The sequence below is a fragment of the Vicugna pacos genome, chromosome 15 (genome assembly GCF_048564905.1).
Source record: "Vicugna pacos chromosome 15, VicPac4, whole genome shotgun sequence".
Taxonomy (NCBI): Eukaryota; Metazoa; Chordata; class Mammalia; order Artiodactyla; family Camelidae; genus Vicugna; species Vicugna pacos.
In genome coordinates, this window is record NC_133001.1 from 57350386 (window position 1) to 57376281 (window position 25896).

A 25896-nucleotide genomic window follows, 5' to 3' on the forward strand; every position below is an offset into this window, starting at 1 on the left:
TTAAAAATGGTTGCACTGGTGAGCAGCCCTGCAGTATTGATTTTCCTGGAAAAGACCTTTAAAGCAGCACATTTTTCTTTCTGGATCTTGGAAACCACTTAGGCCAACACCTTAGTTTCGCTGTTGAAGGAACTGGGGCCACGTAAGGAGGTCAGGACACTTGCCCAAGGTCACAGAGCTGGGTCAGAGAGCTGCACAAGCTCTGTCCTCCCGCCCAAGTCCCCAGCAGGTCTGGGGACAGTTGCTTCAATCTACTTTCTCCATCTAATTAAGAAAAGGTATTCATGTGTGTCCATAATGCAGAAACCAAGGAGAGAGGAGACTGGCTCCAGAAATGATTACCTCAAATGACTTTTTTAGTCTTAAAGGAAAGAGAAGAGCCTCTAACTTAGTTCTCGGATCTCCCAGGCAGGAAACTACCCAAGTGAACACGGGGAGGTCCATCTCCCTCAGAGGCACTTCATTCTATTCACAGCCCCTCAGCTGCGGCTGCTATTCCACAGCCCAGGGGTCCAAGGGAGGTCCTTGCTGGGCCACATGCCCTGGAAGAGTTTGAGGCCTCCGCACATCACCGATCCCCAGGGCAGCTGACCCATCTCCATCCTCCCGAGTTCAAGTTTGGAGCAAGAGAACAGCAGACCGTCCAGAGAGCTGATGCCACAGCCTTCTGTGTGGCTGGGATCCCGGACCCTCCCCTTCGAGTCTACAATGTCCCAGTGTCCTCATAGTCCCAATGGGCAGGCTGGGCTAGGGATCCGTGATGCCATCCAGCTCTGTGGCTCTCAGCCTACGTGACAGACGGGCAGACCTCCTCCTGTCTCTGTACCAAAGGGAAAGGCTCCCAAGAGGGAAGGGAAATTTGAACAAAAGGCAGTGGGGCCAAATTATGAACCACAGTGGAAAAAACAGGCCACGTGCCTCCTAGCTCCAGGCCCTGCCGCTGTGTGGCTCTGGGCACGTTCAAGCGCTGGACGCCAGCAGCTTCAGCTGAAGGGTGTGAGGTCCCTTCCAAGTCCCAAAGCACACTGAGTCCCCGCGACAAGCCCTGAGCTCAAGTAAAGAGGTGGGGGCAGCAACTACACACGATCAAGCCGAGGGCACTGGAACACTTCTGTAAAACGCGGATGTGAAAGCGCTCTTGTGGTCTTCAGACCCCCAACTGCATGGCGCAGGGCGTCTGCACGATTCATCCCCTGGCTGAAGCTCCGCCCCCAGCACCTGAGTTCACCCTCATAGGTTCCCCTTCCCCTATCAGTGCCATCCGGGCAGTGACATTTGAACCAGAGTTTCTTCAAACAAACTTTCAAACTCCAATTTGCTGGATCTAGAAAACTCCCCTTCCGTTAAAATTAGGTCATTTGCATCGTGTTTTTTCTGAGGTTCTCCAGGCCTCAGATAAGGGGTCCAGGTGGGAGCCCCTGCTGGGGGCTGAAGACCACACACCTCACACTGGAACCCCTCAACGCAGCCTTCATCACTCTAAAGCAGGGCCCAGCTCACTTTCTTCCTCCAAAACCATCAACAGCTCCCACTGCCACAGGATCAAGACCTAAGTCGGCCTGGAATTCCAATTTTCAAGATCGACCCTCACCTGATCGTTCTAGTCATAATTCGTTTGCACTCTTTACAAAATAATGAAAACAAAAATCGAAAAGTTGCCAGGAAACTGCAGAATACCAGGTCCCCATTCTCCGGACCAGGGCAGGCGCACAGTCACTGGAGCACGTGGGCTGCAGGCCCGTGGGAAAGCTCAGAGCAGGCCCCTCGTGTCCCCTCCCCCTCCCTCTGCCCCGCTGCTCCCTCTGGCCTGGGCCCTTCCTGCCACCCTGCGCCTGCGCCACCTGCAAGCTTTGACTCAACATCCCTCCTCACACACCCGCCTCTCCTCTCTGGCCTCTCCCGCCGGGGAGCTCCCGCAGCTCCAAGGCTCTGGACCGCCTCACTTTCAGCCTCACACTTTACTTGTCAGCACAGCTCATCTGCGGGCTGCCCCTCCAGCCAGATTCACTGGAATGTGTCCTTGTTGGATCCCCAGGCCCCACTCCTAGGACAGGGCTTCCTGCCCACAGCTGTTCAGAACTAGGTGTGGGGTCGGTTTTCGGCGCAGGGACCAGGCTCCCCTCCACTTCCAGGGCAGGAGCCACCGGAACACCCCCTGGGGCCTTATTTAACTCTCTCCCTTACCCGGCCGGCGGCCGTAGGCCTGGCACAAAGCAAGCTTGGGATATCCGCTGAGGGGGCTTTTTAGTAGTAGTATGCACCGGGCAAAGGGCAGGGAGAAAGAACTTTGGAGAGACCACCTTGAGCTCTGTCTAGGGAGATTCTCAGGGTGCAGTTAAGTAACGCTTTCCTCCCCGTGACCCCGAGCCTCCAGGCTTGCCTGAACCATTAGAGCCGGGCTCCCAGGATGGTGCCCAGGAGCCGGGGAGCCACTGCTGGAAGATGGGTTGAGGAGACCCGCAAGGAACTTTCGGCGCGCCCCTCGGGAGGGGCAGGCGTGGAGGGAGGGAGGCGGGCGGTCGCAGTCGTCACTGGGCGCTGGGATGTGCATCGCAGAGGACCTGGGGCAGCGGCCCACCCGGCCGGGCTGACCTTCCCCCCGCCTCCCCGCGGCCCGGCGGGTCGCCCTTGCCAGACAACGTCCACCGCGACGGTCACACGGCCCCCAACCCGGAGCCGCCCCCGGCCACCCTACCGGCTGGAGCGCAGGGACGCGGCGCTGCGGACCCCTGGGGCCGCGGAAGCGGGCTCCGGATCCCCAAGGGGCCGCGGCACCGGAGCCACCGAGGCGCAGGGCCAGCGCGGCGACCTCGGCCGGACCCCGCCATCGCCCCCGCCCGACCCCACCCCCCTCGGGTGCCTCGGCCGCGCCCGGCTCCGGGGAGGCCGACACAAAGGGGCGCGCGTCACCCACCTGGTCCCGCGCGGCCGGGGCCCGGGGGCCGCCGCTGCTGCTCGCCGCGGGCGGGGCTCCGAGCGCGGCGCCGAGGTCCGCTGTGCCGGCCGGGGGTCCGCGCCGCGCGTCCGCCGCCCGCGCCGCCCCGCCCGGCGCCGCCCTCGATTCCCGGCCGCCCTCCAGCCGGGGCGCACCGCCCGCGGGGGGAGAGTGGGCGGCGGCGCCGAGCGGCACAAAGACGCGGGGCGCTGAGGCGCGGCCCGAGCGCAGCGCCCCCTGCCGCCCGCCCTCGGCCGCGCAGGCCCGCCGAGACGCCCGCTCACCCAGGGCCACCCGGACCTCACGCCGCGCAGCGGAGCACGAGGTGCCTCGTCGCGTGGCGGCCAGGAGACGGTCCCTGATGCCAACACTCTGCGGCTAAAAGCGCAGCAAGCTGGGGACGAAACGGTGACCCCAGAGCACGCTTAGCCAGCGCGCGGATGGAGGGCGCCCTGGGCTGGGCCAGCGGGGCCAGGGCTCACTCCAGCCACGGACCAGGCGTTGGGGGCGGGGGAGGCGGGCTTCCCGGAACCTCCGCTGGATGCCCTGCCGTGTGAGGACCTGGTGATGAAGGCTGAGGGCCCTTCCTCGCCAGCGTCACGTGAACTGCCTCTCCATCCCACTGCCTACCTGATGGCTTTGACGGATGGAAGCGAGGAGGCGACTTGTCTGATCCCTCTGTTCTGTGGATTCCCGAGATCCAGGCACACCCAGATACTTCCTATTCTTAGGGTTTCTAGCTTGTTAGAGTCAAAGATCTTTGAAGGTGGAATTTTCCTGTAAGAGTTATTTTGGCCACTCCTTCTGGGAGCTGGAAGTTAAACAAGTGTTAAATTATATGTCTCCGGCAGGCACAGCTGAACAAAACCTATTGGTATGTATGAAAGAATGCCTCCTTTAATGGACAGACTCTTTTCTTCAAAAGTGTGGGAAAACCCAACATCATATCTTTCCTCCTCAACACCAAGCCCTCCGCACTGTCTGCCCTGAATTCTAGTGCCGTCACCTACCAGCCCAGTGACCTTCAACAAGTTACTGAACTTCCCTGTGCTTCCGTTTTCTTATATGAAAAATGCAGATGGTCAGAGAGAGCTTGTTAGGGATTAAATAGGCAAATATACATAAAGCCATCTCAAAATAACTGCAAAGTTGTAAGGACTCCATAGTCTGGGCTCTTATTTGTTTCATTTTCCCCCAGTTAAACTAGAAGATTCTTAACTATTCTGGCAATCTGTATAATTTGTCTTTCCCCACTACATACACATATTAAAAAAAAACATAAATCTGTCTCATCCACATTGAGAAGCTATTCTGGTAAATATTTCCCCTCCCTAGATACGAATTCTGATGTCTCTGTCAAATTCTTTGTGCAAATGTCATCGTTCAAGAAAAAGGCACTACAGGAAAAACTCTCACAGCACTGCGTTGCTCAGCCTCTCACTGGAAGATGAAAATGGTTCCGAGTAAAGGCCTGAGCTTTGCAGCAAATATACTCTCGCCTCCCTCCTCTGCAGTGGTCGGGACGCCAGGGAAGTACTGGTGTGATGCTGCCTATGAATGAAGGGCTAAATGAATGAGGGATGGACGGCAGGAAGCACACAGGGAAGACGATGCGGGCGTTTCTGCGGTGAGCAGGGGCACAGGTTTGAAGCCAGCGGCTGGGGCGGAGGATCGGGGGCCGGCAGGGAGAGGGCTGAGGTACAAAACCAACGCCTCACCTCTTGCCCAGCTGTGGCACTGAGACCTATGAGTGCTTATGCAGTGACGCGCGTGTGACTTCATTCCTATGTTTGTTTTTGTTAATACGATTGTTGTGGGAGAGATGGGGAAAGAAGACCTCATCGCCGATAGTCCAGTTCGCGGCAGGCTGCACGACGTCGCTCTGTGCTCTGTGAAGTCCTCCTAACCCATCGCTGCTTTCCCCATTTCCAGATCTCTGAGGTTGTGCAATAGTGTGCCTCCACGCTGATGGTGGCATGTTACACTTCGTATTTTGGATATTTACTGTCTGATTATTAGGTCATAGGTTCTGTAGAAGAGCAGTGATGTAACTGTATGGAATTTCCCGTAAGGCCTTGAGCACACTTGGTGCTCAATAAATAAAGACTGGAATCATCTGCTCTGGGCTGGGCCACCAGGCAACCTTCCTGGTCTTCTCCAGTAAGCTGCCTGTGTCTCTCAAGGTCACATCCAACCCATCACTGGTTGGTGTTCAGTCCAGCCCTCTGCGCAGGTCATGGCTCTCAACCATCTCACCCAGTGGTTTGTCCTGTCAGGTTCATTTAAAAGCTACCCATTGTTCCTGAGTGTTTGTGCCCATGGACATGTGACATCGTTCACTTTCTGAACGAGCGTCTTTTTAATTACCTACTAAGGGCGAAACTCTGTGCTAGATGGTTATGGGCCAGGGCATCAGTGCTGCCGCAGTAAGTGGTCCCGAGGCTGGAGAAGTGGGAATCCACTCTGAAGTTCCTTCTCTAGACACAAAATTGAGGGAAGCTCTCAATTCACACTCGTGGCTTAAAATTAAAACTCTTTAGACAATGGAATTTGTATGAATTTGTAACCGGACATTCTGAATGCACAGAAAATTCACATTTCTTTAACTTTTAAAATTAACTTAAATTAAATGCCAGCTTTTGTAGGGGGGCGTAGAGCTCAGTGGTAGAGTGCATGCTTAGCATGCACAAGGCATGCACGAGGTCCTGAGTTCAACCCCCAGTACCTCTGTTTAAAAAGATGAAAATTTGAAGAAGCAGTGATTTCAAATTTCCCAAATGTGTTGAAAATAAAAATGTAATTCTACATACTACAACCTTCGGAGCAAACACTAAAACTATATAAAGAGAATTAGAGCAAAAGAAAAAATGGAAGAAGCAAGTTGAGTATTAAAAAAAAAAAAGATTAAATGTGGGTTATTTTTCTGATTGCCTCTCCCCAGAGACACGCGAGAATCTGGGGGACTTTGCAGTGCTGGGAAGTGGGATGTCACCTGTGATTCTTAGCCCATCGCCTGGTCCGCCGGCAGTCTCCTCCTCCAGGCACGCCATCCCTTTCAAGCAGCCATGCTCAGTTTCTCTTTCAGGGATGCAGGGATGCAGCTTCCAAAGGGGGCTGAGAAGCTGAGAGCTTCTGCATGTCCCAGGGCTATGCCAAGTCCCTGCCACTCTCAGGGCTTCTCAGGAAACCTTCCTCTGTCCACCTCCCACCTCCCTTCCTTCAAAGGCTGCCTGTCTTTCTCTCCCAGCTAGATGTCCCAAATAAGCTCTTCACGTAAGACAGAAATTCAGGGAGACTGCCTTCTGCTCCGCAAACACTCCTGGAGCTAGAAAAATTGCAAAGCTCAAGATATTTTCTCAGGACACCAGGAGAGAAAATGCAAAAAAGCAAACCTACCTCACTATCCAATAAAATATGTAGCCGAAATAGCAAAGCATATAACCATCAAATTGTGCGTCTGAAATATAAGTAGTTTACTGTACACAAATCACACCACAGTTAAGTTGTTTAAGGAAAAAAGGCATAACAGCTTAAGGAAGAAAAACGAAAGTTCAGGAAAGAAAGGGCAAGCGAAGGAGGAAATCCGTCCTTGCCGTCAGTCAACAACAGCACTGCTGGGGGTGTTGAATGGTGTCCCCCAGGTTCGTGTGTTGAAGTTCTAATCTCTACCACCTCCCCACATGACTTTTTGGAAATAGGGTCATTGCGGGTGTAACGAGTTCAGATGAAGTCACGCCGGAGCCGAGTGGGCCCTAACCCCATGTGACCGGTGTCTTCCTACAGAGGGTACGTTTGAAGACAGACGGCTGCCCGAGCTGACTGAGACAGGTCAGTTCAGCACAAACAGTGTTTGAGTAAAGGGACATCTGAGTTGTGATGTAAGGAGCAATGAGATTTCCCTCCCAAAAATACCCAGCTCCAACTTCACAGATACACACACAGGGGTCTCCTGGCTCCTCAGTAGCAGCTTGTGGGGAGAAGTTCTAGGAAACGTTGTTGCAGCACAAACGTCAAGAGAGAAGGGACAGAGGTCGCTCTAGTCAGGCGTGGCGCTAAGGGGGGTTCGGGGTGAGATATGGTGATTTTTTTCTTTAGTGGAGGTACTGGGGAGTGCACCCAGGGCTTCATGCGTGCTGAGCATGTGCTCTACCACTGAGCTAGACCCACCCCCACCGGGATATTATGATTTATAACAAAAAAATGTATTTTTGGCCCTTATCATTCCTGACACAAAGCTCCTAAAACACTTGCAATTTCTTTGGAGTGGGTGATGACACCAAAAAAGGTATCTTTTGCTATGTTATTGTGGGGACTTCTGGAGAGCCCCTAGGTCACTTACGGTGGGGCTGATTGCCAGGGCACCCAGCCATGTGATTGTAGGGTTAGAACTCTCGTTCCCACCCCTAAACTTCCAGGTGGGGGAGGGGGTTGAAGGTTGAGTCCAATCACCAAGCGTCAATAAGTTAACCAGTCATGCTCATGTAATGAAGCCTCCGTGAAACCCCCAAAGGACAGGAGTTCAGAGAGCTTCCGGGGTGGTGAACACCTGGGGATATGGAGAGACAGGTGCATCTGGAGACACTGGCGAACCGGGTACCAGTGCATCCTTTGCCCAGACCTCGTCCTGTGCATCTCTCCCATTGGCTGCTCCAAAACTGTATTTTTGGGTAATAAACCGGTAGTCTGCTAAGTGAAATTTTCTCTGAGTTCTATGAGCTGGTTCAGCAAAGTAACCCTGTCCTGGGAGGGGGTCCTTGGATCCTCGAGTACAGCTGATCAGTCAGAAGCCTGGGCAACAATGTGCACTTGTGATTGGCATCCCAGTTGGGGGTGATGGGGGCGGTCTTGTGGGACACAGCCCTTAATCTGTATAATCTGATACTCTTGCCAGGAAGAGTGTCAGAACTGAGTTGAACTGTAGGACAAACATCCAGCTGGTGTCGGAGAATTGCTTGGTGGTGCGGAAAAAGCTCACACATCAAATTGGGAGCAGAATCTGACAAGGACAAGTCAAGATGGCCCTGGGTGAAAAAAATACATCACTTTTGGGCAGTTCCCTCGGTCCCCCAGGAATGAGCCTGCAGAGAAGCTTTATTTTTATCATGATATATAGTTTTTTCCAGATAAAGTGAATTCCCAGAGCTCGAATTGTACTCATATCCATAAACAAATATGTAAACAATCCAAAAACCAAAGTTAGTGATTTTTTTCAACTTAACTATGGTTTTTAGAATGTCACTGAATCTCCTCTCATCTTTTAGTGTGAATTGTTAAGAACTGGCTGTTCTCATTAAAGTATAAGGACGCTAATTGGCTTTAAAAAGCCTTGAGAAGATACTGTGTGGAAAATAAAATACAGTATGAGTTGAGTTCCATTAAAAATATACACAGCTGGAAAGACGTGAAGTGAATTAACAGTTATCCCTGGGTGATACAACTATGAGTAATTCTTCTTCTCTTCATTTTGTTTTACTCTGTTTTTCATGTATTTCCAAATGCATTTCCTTCTGGAATCACGGGGAGAAGTGTGGTTAATCTTCTTCTGATCTTTCAAATCCATCTCAGTGGCATCTGAGTTGGACTTGCTATGTGGGTTTTCTGAGTAATTTCCCCTTCTTTTGCCCTGACTGGTAGGCACGCTCCGGCAGGGGCACGGCACTGGGTTGTGCAGCCCAGACGTGCTGGCTCTCCGCGGGCCGGCCACCGTGATCGCGGACCTGTGCTGCCCCTTGAGTCTCTTTCACTGTCTTCAAGCCCCTGGATCTGCCCCCTGCCCTGAGGGCTGGAGCCCAGGGTTGGGCTTATCCAGGATGGGGAAAGGCAGTGAGCCCATATCCTTCCTGTAGAAGTGAGTACTTGTAACCAGAGGTCAAGTGCAAGGATGTGCCAGGGAGAAGGCTGCATGTCCCGGGAAGACCGATCTGAGTCTGGAGGGCGTGAAGCAGTCACTGGAGCCAGGCATGCAGAGCGCTTGGCTCCGGGAGCCGGGAGAGGGATGACGGCGAAGAAGAGAGGCTGACGGTGGAAGCAGATACCAGGCTGGCCTGGTGCATCCAGGGTGTCAAGGACTGAGTGGGTGACTCAGAACTGGGGCTCTTGGGCTGAGACGCCCGCTGTTTGGATTGCTGATCGGGTCACACGGAGAACGGTGGTTCTCGGCCCACCCGTATGCTGGGCTGGTGCCCACCTGCTGCTGTCTGCAGCAACTCACTCCTTCTGAAAGGGCCGGGTTTGGGGCACTGGGTCCCCAGGATGCTGGCTTTCACTTTAGAACACAAGGAGTACTTTCCCCAGTGGCTCATCTCTGCCCCATCTTGCCGAGAAGGCTGTCTGAAATGTGTGTATTAATTATTGATAACCTTGTTGATTTTTAAAGTGTACTTGCCTTGAGCAATGGTGGTTTGTAAAAGCATGCAATTACCTTAAGCACACGCCAAGGAGAGACTTCACTACACTGACCCACTGAGAATGAAGGTAATCTACAAAAAATACTTTAATATGTTACAGCACCTTATAATACAAGAGACCAATAGTCAACAGCATCACATATGGAGAAAAAAAAATATATATATATATATTTCCTTAAAACTGAGGCCTATAAACACTCAAGACAAAGCTTTAAAATCTTAGTGAATTAAACAGTCCTTTCAACAGAGGGCGATGAATTATTGCCTAAAACAGCCTCACTGAGAATTTGTCCGCTTGTTTTAGGACCATGATTCTCTCTATTAACCCAGCAACCAGACTCCAAACTCGAGACAGTCAGACTAGGAGCCTCCATTTCTGATGAGTCAGCCACACGATCTCACTCATCTTCCAACTTAAAACAGGTGACTTTCATGTCATTTACCACTAAACAACAGAGGCGAGTCTTACTTTTTAAACCATATGCTATCACTAATGTCTGATCTCTGTTAGGTTTCGTAAGACAAGATTTCATCCATATTATTACAGCCTAAACTAAGCAAGAGTTGAAATCACCGCAGAATACTTGACCTTAACACCTAAGTTGAGATACCTCGGTTAAATTGCCCTTTGTTTTTCTAATGAAACGGAATCTATCTCATGAAGCTGACACTCATGTTTAAAAACCAGGAAGAAAAAAAATAGCACAAAATGTTATGTAATCCGAACTTGAATTTTACTCTAATGCTAAAAGTTCCTATTTCAGCCCCTTTGGAAAAAATGAACATTGGAATATTTGAAACATTAAGGCTATGAAAATCCTGACAGTGCATAAGGAAGGGGGCAGTGGTGTAAAAACACCTGGAAAATGTATTTAAATAGCTTATTTTTCAAGTGCAGTTTATTATTTATACTCCCATCTGAGGAAAGAGAAACGCAATTTCCCTCAGATCGAGTGAAACTGACTTCAGCTCAGGGGATCTGGGCTTCAGATCCAGGCTTTGTTTCAGATCATAATGATTGGACACCTACTGTATGCCAGACAGCATCTCTGTGCTTTCCCATACGTGCCCTTTCTCTGTTGAAAAACGTTGCCGATCAGCAAAGTACACTCATTCTAAGTTAAAAAAAAGGAACCTTATTATGTTTATACTGATTATATCAAGGTCATCATTACTTAGATATGCTCAAGAACCCGCAAGGGGAAAATGTATTCCAATTCTTTTTCTTTTCTTTCTTAAAAACATAAAATAAAATGAAAAATAGATGGCAATCATTCTTTTGCAGACAGGACACAATTCAGCTGAATTAGTGTGACTTAAAATTTGAAGTAGGAATATCTTTTCTGAGGGAAAAAAAAGAGGGAAAAACCAAACTTTCAAAGTCACCAAGTCTCAAAAATAGATTTTGAAGCAGAATTTCTGCTGGGGGCTCAACGGAATCAGGCAACATTCAAACGCCACCTAGTGACCAACGCTGGAATGGCAGCGGGATTAAAAATTCTTGAGTGAAAAATCATCCATGATACTGCTTTTTTAAAACCAGGACAGAGAATTATTATTTTTCTAAGCAATGGGATGCTATCTAGGTTACATAAATAATAAGTTGCAAGTGATATTTTCGCAAGGGAAGGATTTTGTTCCTTGACCCAGTTCAAGGGGCATTTTCCGTCCAGCTTTATCTTCTTGCGAGAACAGGCAGACACTGGATCCTCCCACACTGGCCGCGATAATAGGCGTGTCTCAGGCGATTCAGAGTTAATTGAGGAATGCTATATTGTGCCACGGCTTCGTTTACAGAAAAAATTCAGGCACACTCTACACTTTTCATCACGCTCTTTCCTCCACGTGTACCCCGTGCTTTTACAAAACAGCTCATGCCAATCCAGTAAGCTGCCCCTTTCCAGGGGCATGGGGACAACCATCTATGTGAATAAGCTTTCATGTTGTTGCTGGACAGATTCAGCAGACTCACACCACAATCCAAGCCCTGACTCCGTGGCCGCTTCATCATGAAACCTTGTTTTTGCTAAGAATCTCGGAAGAGAAAGGGGACAGTAGAGATCACTCACATTCCTGGGATAACCTGCACGGGCCGGGGCCCTGCAGAGCACCGGCAGGCAGGCTGTCTCCTCCTGGGTGCTCACTGAAGATGAGTAAGATTATCATCTCTCATTCCTTGAAACATCCGTGGACTATTTCTAAACTTCTGGGTAAAAAGTCCAAGATTGCAGCCATGTAAAGGCAGCTCCCAACAAGCAGAAGTCATTGGGGGAGAAAATTTGTACTTCTTCCAGATGTGCAAATAACTGAGTATCAGAGGAAGAGACTGGGGAAATGACTTCAAAATGGAAACACAGTAGCCCCAGGAAACACGACTCAAACGTCAAGCCCCGAATAAGCTGATTAACGAAGCCAGTGGGCTTGCACGACCTCGGGATTTCAATCATCCAAGTTATTTACGGGTTCAGTCACCACAGGCAACCAGATTCCACGTGCAACTGAAAATCGGATTTGGGGTCCCTGAGCAACGTTGGTGGGAGCGTGGGGTCCCAGGGGGTCCCCACAGAAGAGCTGGGCTTCACCAGTCCAGCTTCAGGTCCGCCTTGCTCCACACGTATTTCCCGCCTCGCTTCAGAAACATCTTCTCATCAAAGCCACTGAATTTGATGGCTTCTTCTACGCCAACATCCAGGATGGACTTGGAAGGATCCTTCCGCCCGTTTCTACAGTTCAGGAAGCGCATCTAGGAATTGATGACAGAAGGTGTGATATTTCTGTGTAATTTATCCTGTAAAACTCAATTTTGGGGACTAACACAAAATGATTTTTTTTTTTTAGTAGAGGTGCTGGGGATTGAACCCAGGACCTCTTACACCTTAAGCATGAACCCTACCACTGAGCTGTACCCTCCCTGCTCAGAATGAGTTTTGATATTCCAGTCATTTCAGCAAATGTTTCCCATGACCTGTGCACCATCTCTAGTGAGGATGCTGAATTCTGTGGACGTTCTCTCTGTACTCATCCAGCTGCCGTCACCGACATAAACACATCAGGCCAGGGAAGTGCATGACAAACACAATTATTCACTCATCACAGGACATGAATGTCCCTCCACTGGGGGCCGGGGGTGGGTAATCAGGAGAGGCTTTGGAACAATGTTGACATTCGAATTATATTCTGAAATTTTCAGCTGGAGAGAAGGGTATCGTAAAAGCCCAGAAGCACGTAATACCACAGTGTGTCTGGGAGACTGCGGGCAGATGATAATGCTGGGGTGAAAACTGTGTGCACAAATATGTAAGTGCAAATATTAATGAAAGCTTCTTTTAAGAAAGAGAGTAATAAGGAAAGAACTACAGAGGCAGACAGCCTCCCCATCACGAAGCGTCCCACATGCCCTGCTAAGGGCCTTGGTTTTTATCCTAAATTATGCATCTTACAGGTGGGAACCAGGTGCCCACACTCCCTATGCCCTACCATGGCACAGAACATTCTGCAGTCATACCTCTTGACTCAAAATGTTCTTAAATTGCCAAAAGTAAATTTTCTTTCCACTGTACTTACTCCAGCTGTACAGAGACCAGAGCGTTTGGGGAGGGACAGTAGTCAAAACTCCCAAAATGAATTCCCTTTGCCTCTTCCTCTCTGCCTTGCACCCACAAACTGAACATTCATGTTATCACCTTTCCCCCCATGCCCCCTAAAGAAAGTTCATATTGGAAAAAAAAATAAAATGATGGTGAAGCATCACTGATTAACTTGAAAATAGTAAAATATCAAAAGTCACAATAAGCATTTCTCGAAACACCAAATCCAGTGTAAATATGGAGAAGCCAATGTTCTTGTTGGAGCTCGTTTCTTAAAACCAGGTCTTTGAATGGAATTATTTGTCCTGTGCTAGAAATATTGGCAAAGATTTATGAATTTGGACCAAAAAAAAAAAGAAAAAAGAAAAAGAAAAGAAAAAGTGACAGGGCAAAGGAGAAGTGATTGTGTTTCAATTTTGAGAATGGCTGATTATCTTTGCCTTTGGAAGGCGGTGAGACAGAGACGTGTCAGTGGCTTTTGGAGAGGAACTGTAACCTCTTCTCTGCAAAGCCACGAGTTATCTGTCAGAGGACCAGCTGGCAGCATCTGAGGTGTTAAAGGCAGTAATGTGAAGTGCGGCATGCCCTTCCCACAGAGAGCCCTGGGCGCCCCGTGACCAGAGAACCCAGCCAAAGATGGCAGGACAGAGGAGTCTGCCTTGTGTGATGTCACCTCCATGTGACATCCATGCATCCATAGCCACATGGGAGACACCATCAAGTGTGTGTGTGTGTTGGGGGTGTCAGTGCAAACACAGGGACCGAGTCCAAGCCAATACCAGCCCAAACACTTAGCTCAGAGCTCGACACGGTGAAGTCTCCATGATATTAATGCTGCTCAGTGACAATACAAATATGAAATGCCGGCTCGGAAGAGCGAGTCCGGGCTGAATGGTTATGCTCATTAGAACTCAACGCTGGCATTGCTGCTTGGTCAGTTTTTAAGGGATCATTTTATAATTCATGAGAAATACTCACATATTCATCCAGGATGAGGTAGGAATCTCTCATCTGCAAAGGAGAAATTACACACAAATTTAGCGTCAAGCGTGCTTTTCAGGGCGTACGCTCAGCAGCCTGTCTGACAACGTTTGGGTTTGATTACTTCTGGATTCAGCGCTTCTCCTCTCTCCTGAGTATCCCTGGGTGTGTCCCTTACAAGCTGAGCCACCTGCCAGTGCCCCATCCCTGCCTCACACCCATCTCCAGGCGATCTTTTTGTGTCTATTCAGATTCTCACAGATCCGAGCAGGCTGGATTCTGCCCCATGCTGGACGGGGGACTCCAGAAGCATCTCTGACAATGAAATCCTCCGGCTGATTTCCCCATTTCCTCCGGCCCTGTCCCTCACTGTTCAATATCCCCCGTGTCCGCCACACCTCTGATGCCCACCTTGTTCAATGCATAAAGCAGAACTCCACTAATGCTGCTACCTCGGAGCTTGCCTGAGGATTTTAATATTGTGTTACTTGTAACTAGTTATGCCTTTTACAGAGGGCGTACCTACACATCTATAGGAGGGTATTCCTTCACTGCCTAACCCTATTCTGCCAAAGTTTTTCTGTAAAGGACCACATGGTAAATATTTTCAGCCTTGCTGTCCGTGTGGTCTCCATGGCAACGAACAGCCCCTGCAGGGATCGCCACTGCAGACAGCACTTGGAGAGCGGGCGTGGCCGTGTTCCACTGACACTTTCCTGATGGGCCTTGAAAATTGCATTTTGTATAATTTTCATTGGTCACAAATGCCACTCTTGTTTTGATTTTCTTTCCCCAATCATTCTTGGCTTGCATTCTGGATTTGTCCCACTGTCTGGAGTTCGCTAACTCTTGTGCACGGCTAGGTCGGGACTTTGCTTTCGAACATCTGAAGGTGGCCCGGTGGCATCAGCGTCACCTGGCAGCTTGTTAAAATTTTGAGTTATGGGTCCACCTCAGACCTGCTGGTTGGTTTGCAAACTCAGGAGTTCCCTGGGTGAAATCTGAAACCAGCCCCTCATACGTGGAGGGCAAGGAGAGACAGAGAAAGAGGCAGCCACTGCACATGGGCAGGCGGTGGGGTTAATAAGCCGGGGAACTTCCAGACAGGGCTTGTCTTGGGTGGCCTGCAAGACAAGGGGATCTCAGCCCTCTGCCAGAGTCTTAAAAGCTTACAGAGAAGCCTTAACTGGGTTCAGTTACATGTACCGTCCAGGTGGCCTCAACCACACACGCTCTCAAGGGTGCATCTCTGGAACAGATCCCAGTGTGGGAGCGGGGCAGGAGGTACGTGCCAAGGACAGCGGAGGAGCGAGGAGCCTCCAGTCGCCTGGGTTCAACTCTGGTCCATCCTCATCAGATAATTTCTCCTCCCACTGTGCTGAGTCAAAATCTGCATTTTAACAAGCGTCCTGGGGGTTCGTCTGCACAACGAAGTTGGAAATGAACTGACTAGTAAGTTTCCCAAGCTTTGGGGTCATCCAGATCCTCGTTTGCCCCCTGCTGGGCTCTAAGTGGGGTCACTGAACCTGCCTCTGATGGGGATGAGGTCAGCTCACTTGCCTCTGATCGGTGAGGTCAGCTAACACTACGGCTCAGCCTCAGTCTTTCTAAAATGGGGGTAATGACGTCTGGCTCAACAAGTAGCAATACTTACTATGATGTCTATTTTCTTTGATTTCACATTAATTACATAATTGAGACAAATTTTAAGAAGTCAAATTTGATAGTGCATTGATACGAGAATTCTCCTCTACCCTTTCTCCTCTTTTCCGGAGCTGCCCTGCCTCCCATTCAGAGATGCTCTGGTCAACATTACTCAGAAGTTCTAAAGTATAAAGAATGAATCTTTGTTCTGCAGTTCCTACTAGGATGTAAGCCTGTGAGGGAGAGACTTTGCTGCTAATGGGTTCTTTGGCGGAAGATGGGAAAAGCTTTTGATTTTTAAATGCTTTAAAAAACGATAATACAATTTATCTTAGGAAAATGTAAAGTCCAAACAGTTATCAAGGTAAACAGAAATTATTGGTTCTCCCAATACCCCAGGATGACCCTGGGACGTGTACTTACTTGCACACTAGGATTAAAGGTCATGACCAGAAAGTGACACATTGTAACTGACTACTGTACTTCAGTTTAAAAAAAAAAAGGTTAAATGAATTTTGCCTATTGTTCTTCATTTGCGCCTAAAAGATCATGGGGATTTAGCCTTCTCCCTAACAGCCTTTGGAATATGCTATTTGATCAGGATGACATTCCATGCTGTGAACACGAGTTTACCTGTTTTCTGGATGATAAATACCAGGAGACTTTTTACTACCATCCTTAACACTGCAGGAAGGTTGCTTTGAACAAGAAATTCTTTTTTTTCCTTAGCTTCTCAGAACACACCAATTATTTACCCTGCCTCTGGAAACACCTGGAAGCTCCGCAGTGTAGACATGCTCTGGCGAACATGGTTTGATCTACGTAATATATACATTTGGACCAGCAGGACTGACCCAACTCTTCACATTAGAAACCTAAAGATCCCTGAAACGCTGCTTCTGCCTCCGCCCTGAGGCTCCCCCCAGCTCTCTAGAGCCCTCTGAAGTAAGTTCCCTCTTTGGACAATCTACTTTGTGATGGGGAACAACGCAACTTTGCTTCGTACAACCTTCTGGTTAGACTCGGGCACCAGGCAGGGCACGTCTTTGTGGCGCTCCAGGAACCCTTCAAACTGTTCGTCGCTGATGACAAACCGCTCGGCTTCTCTCAGGGCGTCTTCTCCGGAATTCTCACCCTCAATCAGGAGGCACTGGAAGACCTGGAACACAAGCGTAGTGTTGGCTTCGTGAAACGCTTTCAATAAGTTTTTGCCCCAAATTTCACTTCCCCCAAACCAGGCTTCATCTTTCCAGAGCAAAAAAGATTCTCCCCTCTAAGGAACATGCTAGAAAGACGTTGCTCCAGGGAAACGAGATTGTGCCCCGAAATTTAGAGATATGATACTAGAAGCCCATTCCTAAAATACACGTTTTTAAAAACTGATCTAGATGGTGTTGATCCAGTCTGAGAAGCTATTTTTTCAGACTGCAAAACAATCGAAGGAAATATGAGCTATAGAAAGGCATCAAGAAAATAAATCAGTTTTCAGCCCTAAACCGAGAAATGAGTATTTTCAAAATGTTGTGTCTACTGATTTTTGACACAAGCTTATTAAGGCTGTTAGAACATGATTGTTTTTCAGGGAATAGGAAAGACAGCTTTCCAAAGCCATTAATAGCCTTTTCCAACACCCTTGTAAGTAAATCAGTTCGTGTGTGTAAGACGCATTGTTCCACCACAAGGGACACCTTGCACCTGAACAGAACTCAGCCCCAGGCACTTGTCCAAGGTGACAGTAGGTGGCGCTGTTGAAGGTCAGAGCCGCACAGAGCCCAGGTAACGGTTTCGTGCACAGAAGCATTTAATTCACACTGTGGTCGGCTTAGAAGTAATTTTAAGTGCCCTAAATATCGCCTTCTTTGCTCATTCTCTCCCCCACTCACCCCTTCTCTGCCCCCACCCCCTCTTTTGGCTCTGGCCACGTGATAGTTTTCCCATTTGCTTTCGTGGCTGTCTTCCTCGGCAGGCTGTCTTGGGAGGGGACACCACTCATTTTGTCCCCAAAGCACCCATCCCCAGTCCAGGCAGAGCGGGAGGAGAGAGGCCTGGCAGGGGTGGGACTTCCACGGGGGTCAGAATCCCACGCTCACTCCAGTGTCAGGCGGGGAAGACACACGTGGCATCTTCCCTGGGGAGGGGTCCAGGATCCACCTGCTGGAACGGAGGGCCTCTCGCGGAAAAACCCACGTCACCGGAGCGGGAAGGGGAGTGAGCGGGGCGGAGGGGTGGGGTGAGCGGGAGCGGCTGGGCGCCGCAAGCCTGAGTTGGTTGCTGCCCTCTTGCTGACGAATCCCGGCCTGCCGGACGCTGGGGTGCTGCTGGCTGTGGACGCAGCCTGCAAGCCCGGAGCCTCCCGCGGCGGGGGCTGCCTCCCGGGACCAGGTCCTGACGCACGTGGGTGATGGCGCACCTGATCCAGCTATAGGGCAGTTTGCAGCCCACAGACCTCAGCGGTCGGAGGAGAACACTGTTCCCCAGACAGACAGCAGCTAATCCTCTCCCTCCAAAGCAAGTCAGGGTTTTGAAAAGGCAATTCTGGAGTGAACCAGACAAGTGGAAGCCAGAGTGGGGGGGGGGGGGAGGGAAGATGGAAGAAAAAAAGCCATGAGGTAGAGAAGAGGGGACAAGGAGCCGTGAGCAGACCAAACTATGAGAAAAAATATATATAAGTACATTAATGTGTATATACATTATAGAAGTGGGCCAGAGGTGGGGAAGCAGGACAGGAGAGTGGTGTCTGGCCGGTGGTTCTAGAAGGAAAATCTAAGAGCCTGGAGCTCAGCCCCCTGGCTCTCACCCGTCCCTCCCAGCTGGGCCGTAGCCTGGGGTCCTCTTGTCACCCTCTTTCTGTCACTGTTTTCGGTTCCTCCTGGGCCTGGGAGAGTGCCAGCATGTAACCAGAGTTCAAGTTCAATATACTAATTACATTTTTTTTTAAAGGAAGAACCATTTCTAGCTTCCCCTAACGCATTTCCAAATATTACAGGATAACCTCAGGAAAATAACACAATAACCCCATTCCTCGTCTGCCCAGCCCTGCTCTGAACGCCTACGTGGGATTTACAGCACATCCTGGGCAGCTTTGACAGGGAAGATCTCCTTTGTGTCTGGACAGGACTCTCTTCCCTACCTGTGGAAATTTCGTCCACCTGCCAGAGCACAGCCAAACGCCACCTCCTATGTGAGGTCTTCATGGCGCTTTGGCAGAATTAAACCTGGCCTGTTTTGCCCTCCCACGGTATCCGAGCACACATAGCTTTATCTTACATGAGTTTTGCTCGCCTCTTTCCCTTGCTGGAATTGAAGTCTACATCTTCTCCTTACTTGCGTCTACTCTGGGGTCCAGGCACAGACTTTGGAGAGCCGCGTAACGATCGCTGGGGTAGCTTGTTAAGACCCCATATTCACCCAAGCTCTTGCGCTAATCTGTTTCAGGACAGTGGGTGTGGGATAAAGCCTAAGGAGCTGTTTTTAAATAGTCCCCTGAATTGATTCTGAAGGACAGTTGAGGTGGAAATCTTCAGTTTATAATTGTTTGCTAGAGGCTGCACATTGTAGATGCTGTAAAAACACCCTGGACTGGCTTACGTGGTATTTGAACTCTGTACGTTTTAGTAGCTGATAAAGGGGCCAAGTCTTAAAGCATGCAACTGGGTGAATGCATTTTGCTACAATTCGGAGATGTCCTTGCTCACAGTATCTTCTAGTGATTCAATGAAAAAAATAACTAACAATTTATGAAGAACATATATCCATTTATAAATAAGCCAAGATTTTTTGAGATGAAATCAGTCTTAGTATTTTAATGAGCATATCTGAGTTAGGCTTCCTATGAACATAACCTTCAGAGCATCTCCAAACACTTGGCGTATTTTTTTTTTAATATTTACTTTCACAGTGTTCCAGAAGGGAATCAGTTCCAGTTTGAACAAGGGTAGTTGAGGCAGAGAGAATGTAAGTGGTTAAAATTTAGCAGAGCTGAAAGACGGACCAAGTGAGGCAGGAAGCCCCATAAAAAGACGAGAAGGACCCCCAAACAGGGGGTCCTGTTACTACTCTCCTGCCAGCACCATCCAGTTCCTTGGCCCAGAGGCTCTGTCTCACTTTTTGCCTCTGAAATAGCTTACTTACACATAAAATTCTATTGATTCCCTGAGCTCACTCCTGATTGGTTCATTTCCTCCACTCCTGATTGGTTCATTTCCCTAACTTCTGATTGGTCCATTTTGTAGTACTTCATTTGCATGGAGCTCACTCCTGATTATTTCTGTCACTCCTGATTGGTTCACTTCCCTCACTCCTGATTGGTTGTTTCTCTCCCTCCTGATTGGGCCACTCCTACAAAGCTTGTTCTTAATTAGTCAATTTTCCTTATACCTCATTTACATATGATGTTGCAAAGTGTAAACTGGCAGCCTATAAAAGCCGGTGTAAACTTACAGACGGGGTCCAGAGGTTGGAGAGTTAACTCCTCTGGGCCCACTGTTGCAATAAACCTGAGTTCTCCAGCTCTCCATGTGCTGTTTGGTCTCTAGCCCAGATCCAGATTGCTGTCTCAACTGAGCTGTAACATATTTTTCCACAACACAAGGACCCACTTTCTTGACTGGCTCACCGTGTCCAGAGCTCTCTGTACCTTTAGTTTCACTCAAGCCAGTCTCTTCTGAATGTTCTCTTAACTACAATCAGAAAAGAGATATGGTGCTTACCTTCCAGCGGACAGGGTTCAGTTCTCTAATTTGTTCCCTCATATCCTCGTCTACGTTGAATCGATTGATGACAGAATTTATCTTGAAGGCCACTCTGTAATCCCTACACCAGGTCCTCAATTTTTGGAGATTTTCCACGTGGTTCTTCTTTCCTTGACCACGGCCAATAAGGACATTGACTTGCTCGTCAAAGCTGTCACAGGAGATGGCGAGAATGTCCAAATATTCACCTGAGGGAAAACGACCACTTTAGTCTTTTCCGTCCTAGGATCAGATATCAGGTCTTTAAGCCAGAGGATTAGGGACCACATAGGGACGCATCATCATGTTTGCTCCTCGTGACATCCGACAGTATTTCAGAACGTTTGCAAGTGTTCTTATTTGGGAGATTTAACACAGACTGTAGAGCTATTATGCGTCTTTAATAACGGGAGCGTATGGCAACGCCAACCCTGAACTCCGCTGTAGTGTGAAAATCGGTGGAAACTCACACCTGGCTGTCCGCGTGTCGGCTCTGAGTAGACCTCCCACTTCCGGATTGTCTCCCCACCACTAACGCTGGTTTTCCTTACGCACTTCCAAATTTGCTAACATGCACCACCTCTCCCATACAAGCATCTGAGCTTTTGACCCTCAGATACAGCAGTCCTCTGGCCCCCAGTCTTCACACCACACTGACAAGCGTGTGGACCCCATTTTGGAGGGAGAGTGGCGCCTGGGGACACAGCTGGCAAACCCAACTGATTATTCTCTGCTCACATTTCTCCCTAACCTGTCTTCTCTCTCTGAATACGGTTCCAAAGCTTCCTTTTAAACTTCTGAACCCCTCTTTGACTGAGTGACTCCCTTCCCAGATGGTTTGATGTTAACTAACTGCCTTCTGGTCTTCCTGTGAACCTTCATCCAATAGGATATGCTACCCACATCCACACCTGCCCTCTCCATCCTCCCACCTCCATTTCCTCACCATCTTCACCAGCAGAGATTTTCTGTGAACTTCCTCAACAGATCATAAATGCAACTCCCCTTTGAGTGATTTCAAGGCTCAAACAGCTCATACAAAGCAAGAACAGAACATTTTACTCTAAGAGTGAAGTAAGAAGTGTTTCCTAAAACAAGAGCAGTAATAATAGCTAACATTTTTCAAATACTTCCTAAGTTCCAGGTACTGCTCTCAGGATATTAGCATCGACCATGTAAAACTTAGCTGTCAGTGCCCTCTGCAACCTTAGGATCAGTGGTTCATGACCTGGCTGCGCAGTGGAACCCCCTGGAGGACCCCACATTGGTCTGTCCACATGCCACGATGTAATTAGCCTGGGGTTCAGACCCAACACAGATATTTTATTTAAAGTTTCTCAGCAGTCAAATATGTAGCCAGAGACAAGAACAACTGTTTTAGTCCAAGCAATTAATTTATACATGAGACTACCAAATACACTTATTTCCATAAATATTTTAAAAATTCAACATGAATAGCAAACAAACAATAAGGTCGGGGCTTGCAAAACTGTAAAGTGTGTTCATCTGCCCCGCTCGTGGTTCCGCTAAACACTTGCTCCATTGATAGCGGACATACTTGTTTACCCAGAGCCCTACAGAATGAAACCCACCAAAACCCCGTGCACAGCTTGCAAAGAGAAGAGAATAAGCACATTTGTCTTTCTGTCCCTCCTGATCCCCAGCAGGCCTGGCCGAAGGCCCAGGATGGAAGGAAAGAACGCACTGGACCACGGTAGCGGCCACAGTCCAGTGTCACACGCAGAGCTCACCGTAGTTCCTGAACCACCTCTCCCGGATCAGGCTCCCATTGCTCACGATGCTCACACTGGGCAGCTGCAGCTCCTCTTTGCAGAATCTCACCAGCTTGCCGAGATACTCGCCCCGGTCGTGGATAAAGGGCTCTCCACCCGAGAAGTTGATCTTCTCCATACCTGGGACAGACAGCACATGGATTTTCCTTCTCTTTTTCCACTTGGCCAACTTCCATTATTACTTTAATGGCAACAGAGAATGAGACTAGGGAAAAATGGGGCTGGGAGGTGTCCCTGATCTCCAAAGCCCTTGGTCTTTTGAGGTCTCGTCACCCTCTATCCTAGCTTCCCAGGGACGGTCCTGCTGTCCTGAGAACCACATCTCACCAGGCAGTCATCTCTAACACCCTCTTTTACTCTCAGATGTTTCTACAGTGGGACGGTGATACATTACATCACCTCACTATTCATCAGCTAACCTGCGAGGACGCAGCTTGTGTGACGATCATTATTATCAAATAAAAGCAGTGTCCCCTAAAAGTGTGCTTAAACAGGGGCAGGTAGCTGGAGAAGGTGAAACGGTGTATTGGCCAGTGGTGTAGCCAGTGATGAATCTGAGGGGCAGGTTTAGAGGGGATGGAAGAATGAGAGAATGGAAGGAACAGGATGTAGAGACATAGTTAAGAGCTTAGAAGGGTCAAATCGTTTGCAGATATCTTCTCCCATCCATCAGCTGTCTTTTCATTTTGTTGGTGGTTCCTACTGTGTGAAAGCTTTTACACTTATTAAAAGTGTCCACCAACAGGTGAATGGATAAAGAAGACATGGTATATATATAAATATATACTATAGAATACTATTCATTTATAAAAAATAATGAAGTTTTGCCATTTGCAGCAACATGGATGGATTTGGAAGGTATTATGCTAAGTGAAATAAGTCAGACAGAGAAAGACAGACACTGTGTGCTATCACTTATGTATGGAATCTAAAAAAGTACCACAAACTAGTGAATAAGCAAAAATGAAGCAGACTCCCGCCACTTACAGACCAGAGGTTACCAGTGGGGGGAGGGAAGGGGGAAGGTGGGGGGGGAAAGGTTTATAATGGGATTCTATGAAATCATATAGGTGAAACTTTTGAAAATTGAAAAGCATTAAAGAAGAGTCTTTCATTCAATTAAAAAAATAAAACCTGCTATAATATGCATTTGTAACAAGTGTCATGTGATCACAAATGACACAGAGAGGGATTCATCCTGCATGAAAAGGACCAGGAATAATTCTAAAGAGCTTGGAAAGTTCACCAGTGGAGACTGGGGTGATGGGCATCCCAGGAGGAGAGAACAGTGCTGTTACAGGCTTGATGGCTCAGGTTTTGGGGGGGATGGGTATGACATGACATGCCCACAGCATAGGACCCTTAAGTCATTGGGGCAGAGCGTGGCTGCACTGAGCCTGATGGCTGTGCTAATGAGTTTGGGCTTGGAAACCATGTAAGAGAGTTAAGTGGGGGAGTTAAGGCTTCAAAAACATATTTTAGTAAGGTAACGTGCTTTCAGTGGGGACGCAGACAGTGAGATGAATGCAGCAGACCTGGTGAGACCCTGAGCTAGACCCCTGGCAACTGCGAGACGGATCAGTCCTTGGCTGAGCTCTTGTGGGTGACTGAGCAGACATAAGGGGGAGCAAAATAAGTCAGATCCAATCAAGGGCAAACATGCGATTTCATTGTAGGAAGTACAAGACGGGGCCAAACTAGTCTGCATGTTAGAAGACAAGTGAGTGGTTCCCCGGGGAGGAAGGGCAGGGCGGGAAGTGAGCAGGCGCTCTGGGCACCCTGTTTTTTGTCTAGATCTCTGTGCTGTGCACCTGGGTGTGGTCCCTCTGTGAGATTCAGGATGTCTACAGGTCTCTGCCTGTGTGTTGTCTATCTTTTAAAAAGTTAAGCAAGTTGAGAAAAATCGGGCGATGTTGCTAGTTTAGGAGGGGCCCTAGGAAAGACAAGGGGAGAAGGAGGGACAGATGTGGAGTGGAAGATGCCACCTTAGAACTGAGGATGCCCAGCTCTCTCTGAGACACCTGCGCGTTACTGATGCGGCGACATTCAGTGAGCAGGTCTTGCGAGCAAAGTCTTTCCCTTGTTCGAGTTGTGAATAGTTTGACTGTCATAGTAAAAGCACGTAAATAATCCAAAATAAAAGACTCAAACATTGCGTTTCTTAAGACAAAGCATTTGTATTTGTTTAAAACTTTCCTCATTAACTGTTGCTGGAAAATCCCAGCCCCTTAATGCTTTGGACAGACCCAGCGCAGCAGAACTTCCCCCGACCTGGCTCATTCCACACGCAGGGCGGACAGACGCCCAGCAGGTGCAGGAGGATGGGTTTGCCCCACGGACCCGCCAGCCAGCCGGCTCTGCGGTTTAGGACGGTCCAGGCGCCCGTCCCCAAGCTCACCTTCCCGCCCTCCGGCAGGACGGCATCCTCACCGTGCCCCGGGGAACGGCTGACGTTGCGGGGAAGCTCTCCAGCGGCGCGCGCCCCCGGCCCCTCCCCGCAGCCCGGCGCGCGGCGGCCCGGGGGCTGCGGACTCACCCGCCTCCTTCAGCAGCAGCAGCCCGCGCTTGGCCTCCTCCAGGGGCAGCACGAAGGACGTCTTGGCCGTGTGGAAGCAGAAGCCGCACTTGTAGTTGCACTGCCGGGTGAAGTGGTAGTTGACGCTGGTGGGGGTGGCGGGCGGCTCGCTGTCCGCCTCGCCTCGCCCGCGGGTCTCCCCGCGCTCCCTCCGGGGCAGCGGCCGGGCGCCGCCGCCCCCCGCGCGCCGCAGCGCCGCCCGGAGCCAGAGCAGCAGGGGCCCCAGGCCGCTGCACAGGGAGCCCAGGGGCTGCACGAAGGCGCCCAGCGCTTTCAGGGCAAACGCGACGGGCGCGAGCGTCCACATGGTGGCCGGCGCCCTGAGGCTGCCGCGCGCCTCCCGCCTGCCTTTATAGGTGTCCCGGCAACCTGTCCCGGGCGACGGGGACGACGGACACGCCTCCTGTGACTCACTCTCAGCTGAGTACAGTTTCGATTTTCCTCTTCATGGAAATGAAAGTGGGAACAGGACCAAGGCTGAGGCTCAGCAGTGGGGCCGTCGGTCGTCGGCTGACCTCTGCCTGCCGGCGCAGACCGCAGCCATGCAGGTGGAGGGACTGACGCCTCATCCAGACCTCCACCGCAGGCAGCCCTGGGCCTGGCCGCGGCACAGCCACCTCTGAGCCGCTGTCACTCACGCATCACATCCGTGATGCAGCTGCTACCTCGCACCCTGAACACGAGGCCCTCGGGGGGAGTTTGTTAGGAAAGCGTGCCTGACCCCGTGCAGGACCCCCGTTCGGACCACAGTCAGAATGCACAGGATGATAATACTTCAATAAAAAATATATGCAATATACAAAAAATGCGTCGACGCATAATGACACGATGCCGGCATCTTTCTTTAGTTATCCTTGTCTTAATTTATGCACTGGCAGTGTTAAAATTTAGGCATTTATATTTTCCTGCAGGTCTATGGATTTCTGTATCACTTTTAATAGACAAGAGGGAAAATCAGATACTTTTCGAAGATGATGCTTTTTTTAAAATTGCAGTAAGGTTGATTTACAATGCTGTGTTAGTTTCAGACACACAGCACAGCGATTCAGTTGTATGTATTTACATATCTGTTCTTTTTCAGATTCTTCTCCATGATAGGTTATTACAAGACACTGAATATAGTTCCCTGTGTTATAGAGTAGGACCTTGTTTGTCTACTGCAAATATGGTAGGTAGTTTGTATCTGCTGATCCCAAACTCTTAACTTACCCCGCTCTTTCCCCTCTTTGGTAATCATAAGTCTG

General features: G+C 49.4%; 2 protein-coding genes across 5 annotated transcripts in view; both read right to left on the bottom strand.

Moving 5' to 3' along the window:
* RNF144A (ring finger protein 144A) overlaps window positions 1-3083 on the bottom strand; it is a 106773-nt gene extending 103690 nt beyond the window's left edge. For all 4 annotated transcript variants that reach the window (XM_072938253.1, XM_072938249.1, XM_072938248.1 and 1 more), the window contains exon 1: window positions 2915-3083. The gene's annotated coding sequence lies outside the window, so the exon portion shown is untranslated. The remainder of the gene's footprint in view (window positions 1-2914) is intronic.
* Window positions 3084-9407: 6324 nt separating this feature from the next.
* On the bottom strand, window positions 9408-24991 carry RSAD2 (radical S-adenosyl methionine domain containing 2). Its single transcript, XM_072938254.1, has 6 exons — window positions 24614-24991; window positions 22036-22197; window positions 20264-20493; window positions 16564-16713; window positions 13908-13940; window positions 9408-12085 (listed from the first exon to the last, which is right to left on the bottom strand). Exons 1-6 carry the CDS (start codon window positions 24957-24959, stop codon window positions 11921-11923), a joined length of 1086 nt encoding a protein of 361 aa, XP_072794355.1. The 5' UTR covers window positions 24960-24991; the 3' UTR covers window positions 9408-11920.
* Between the last annotated feature and the right edge of the window lie 905 nt (window positions 24992-25896).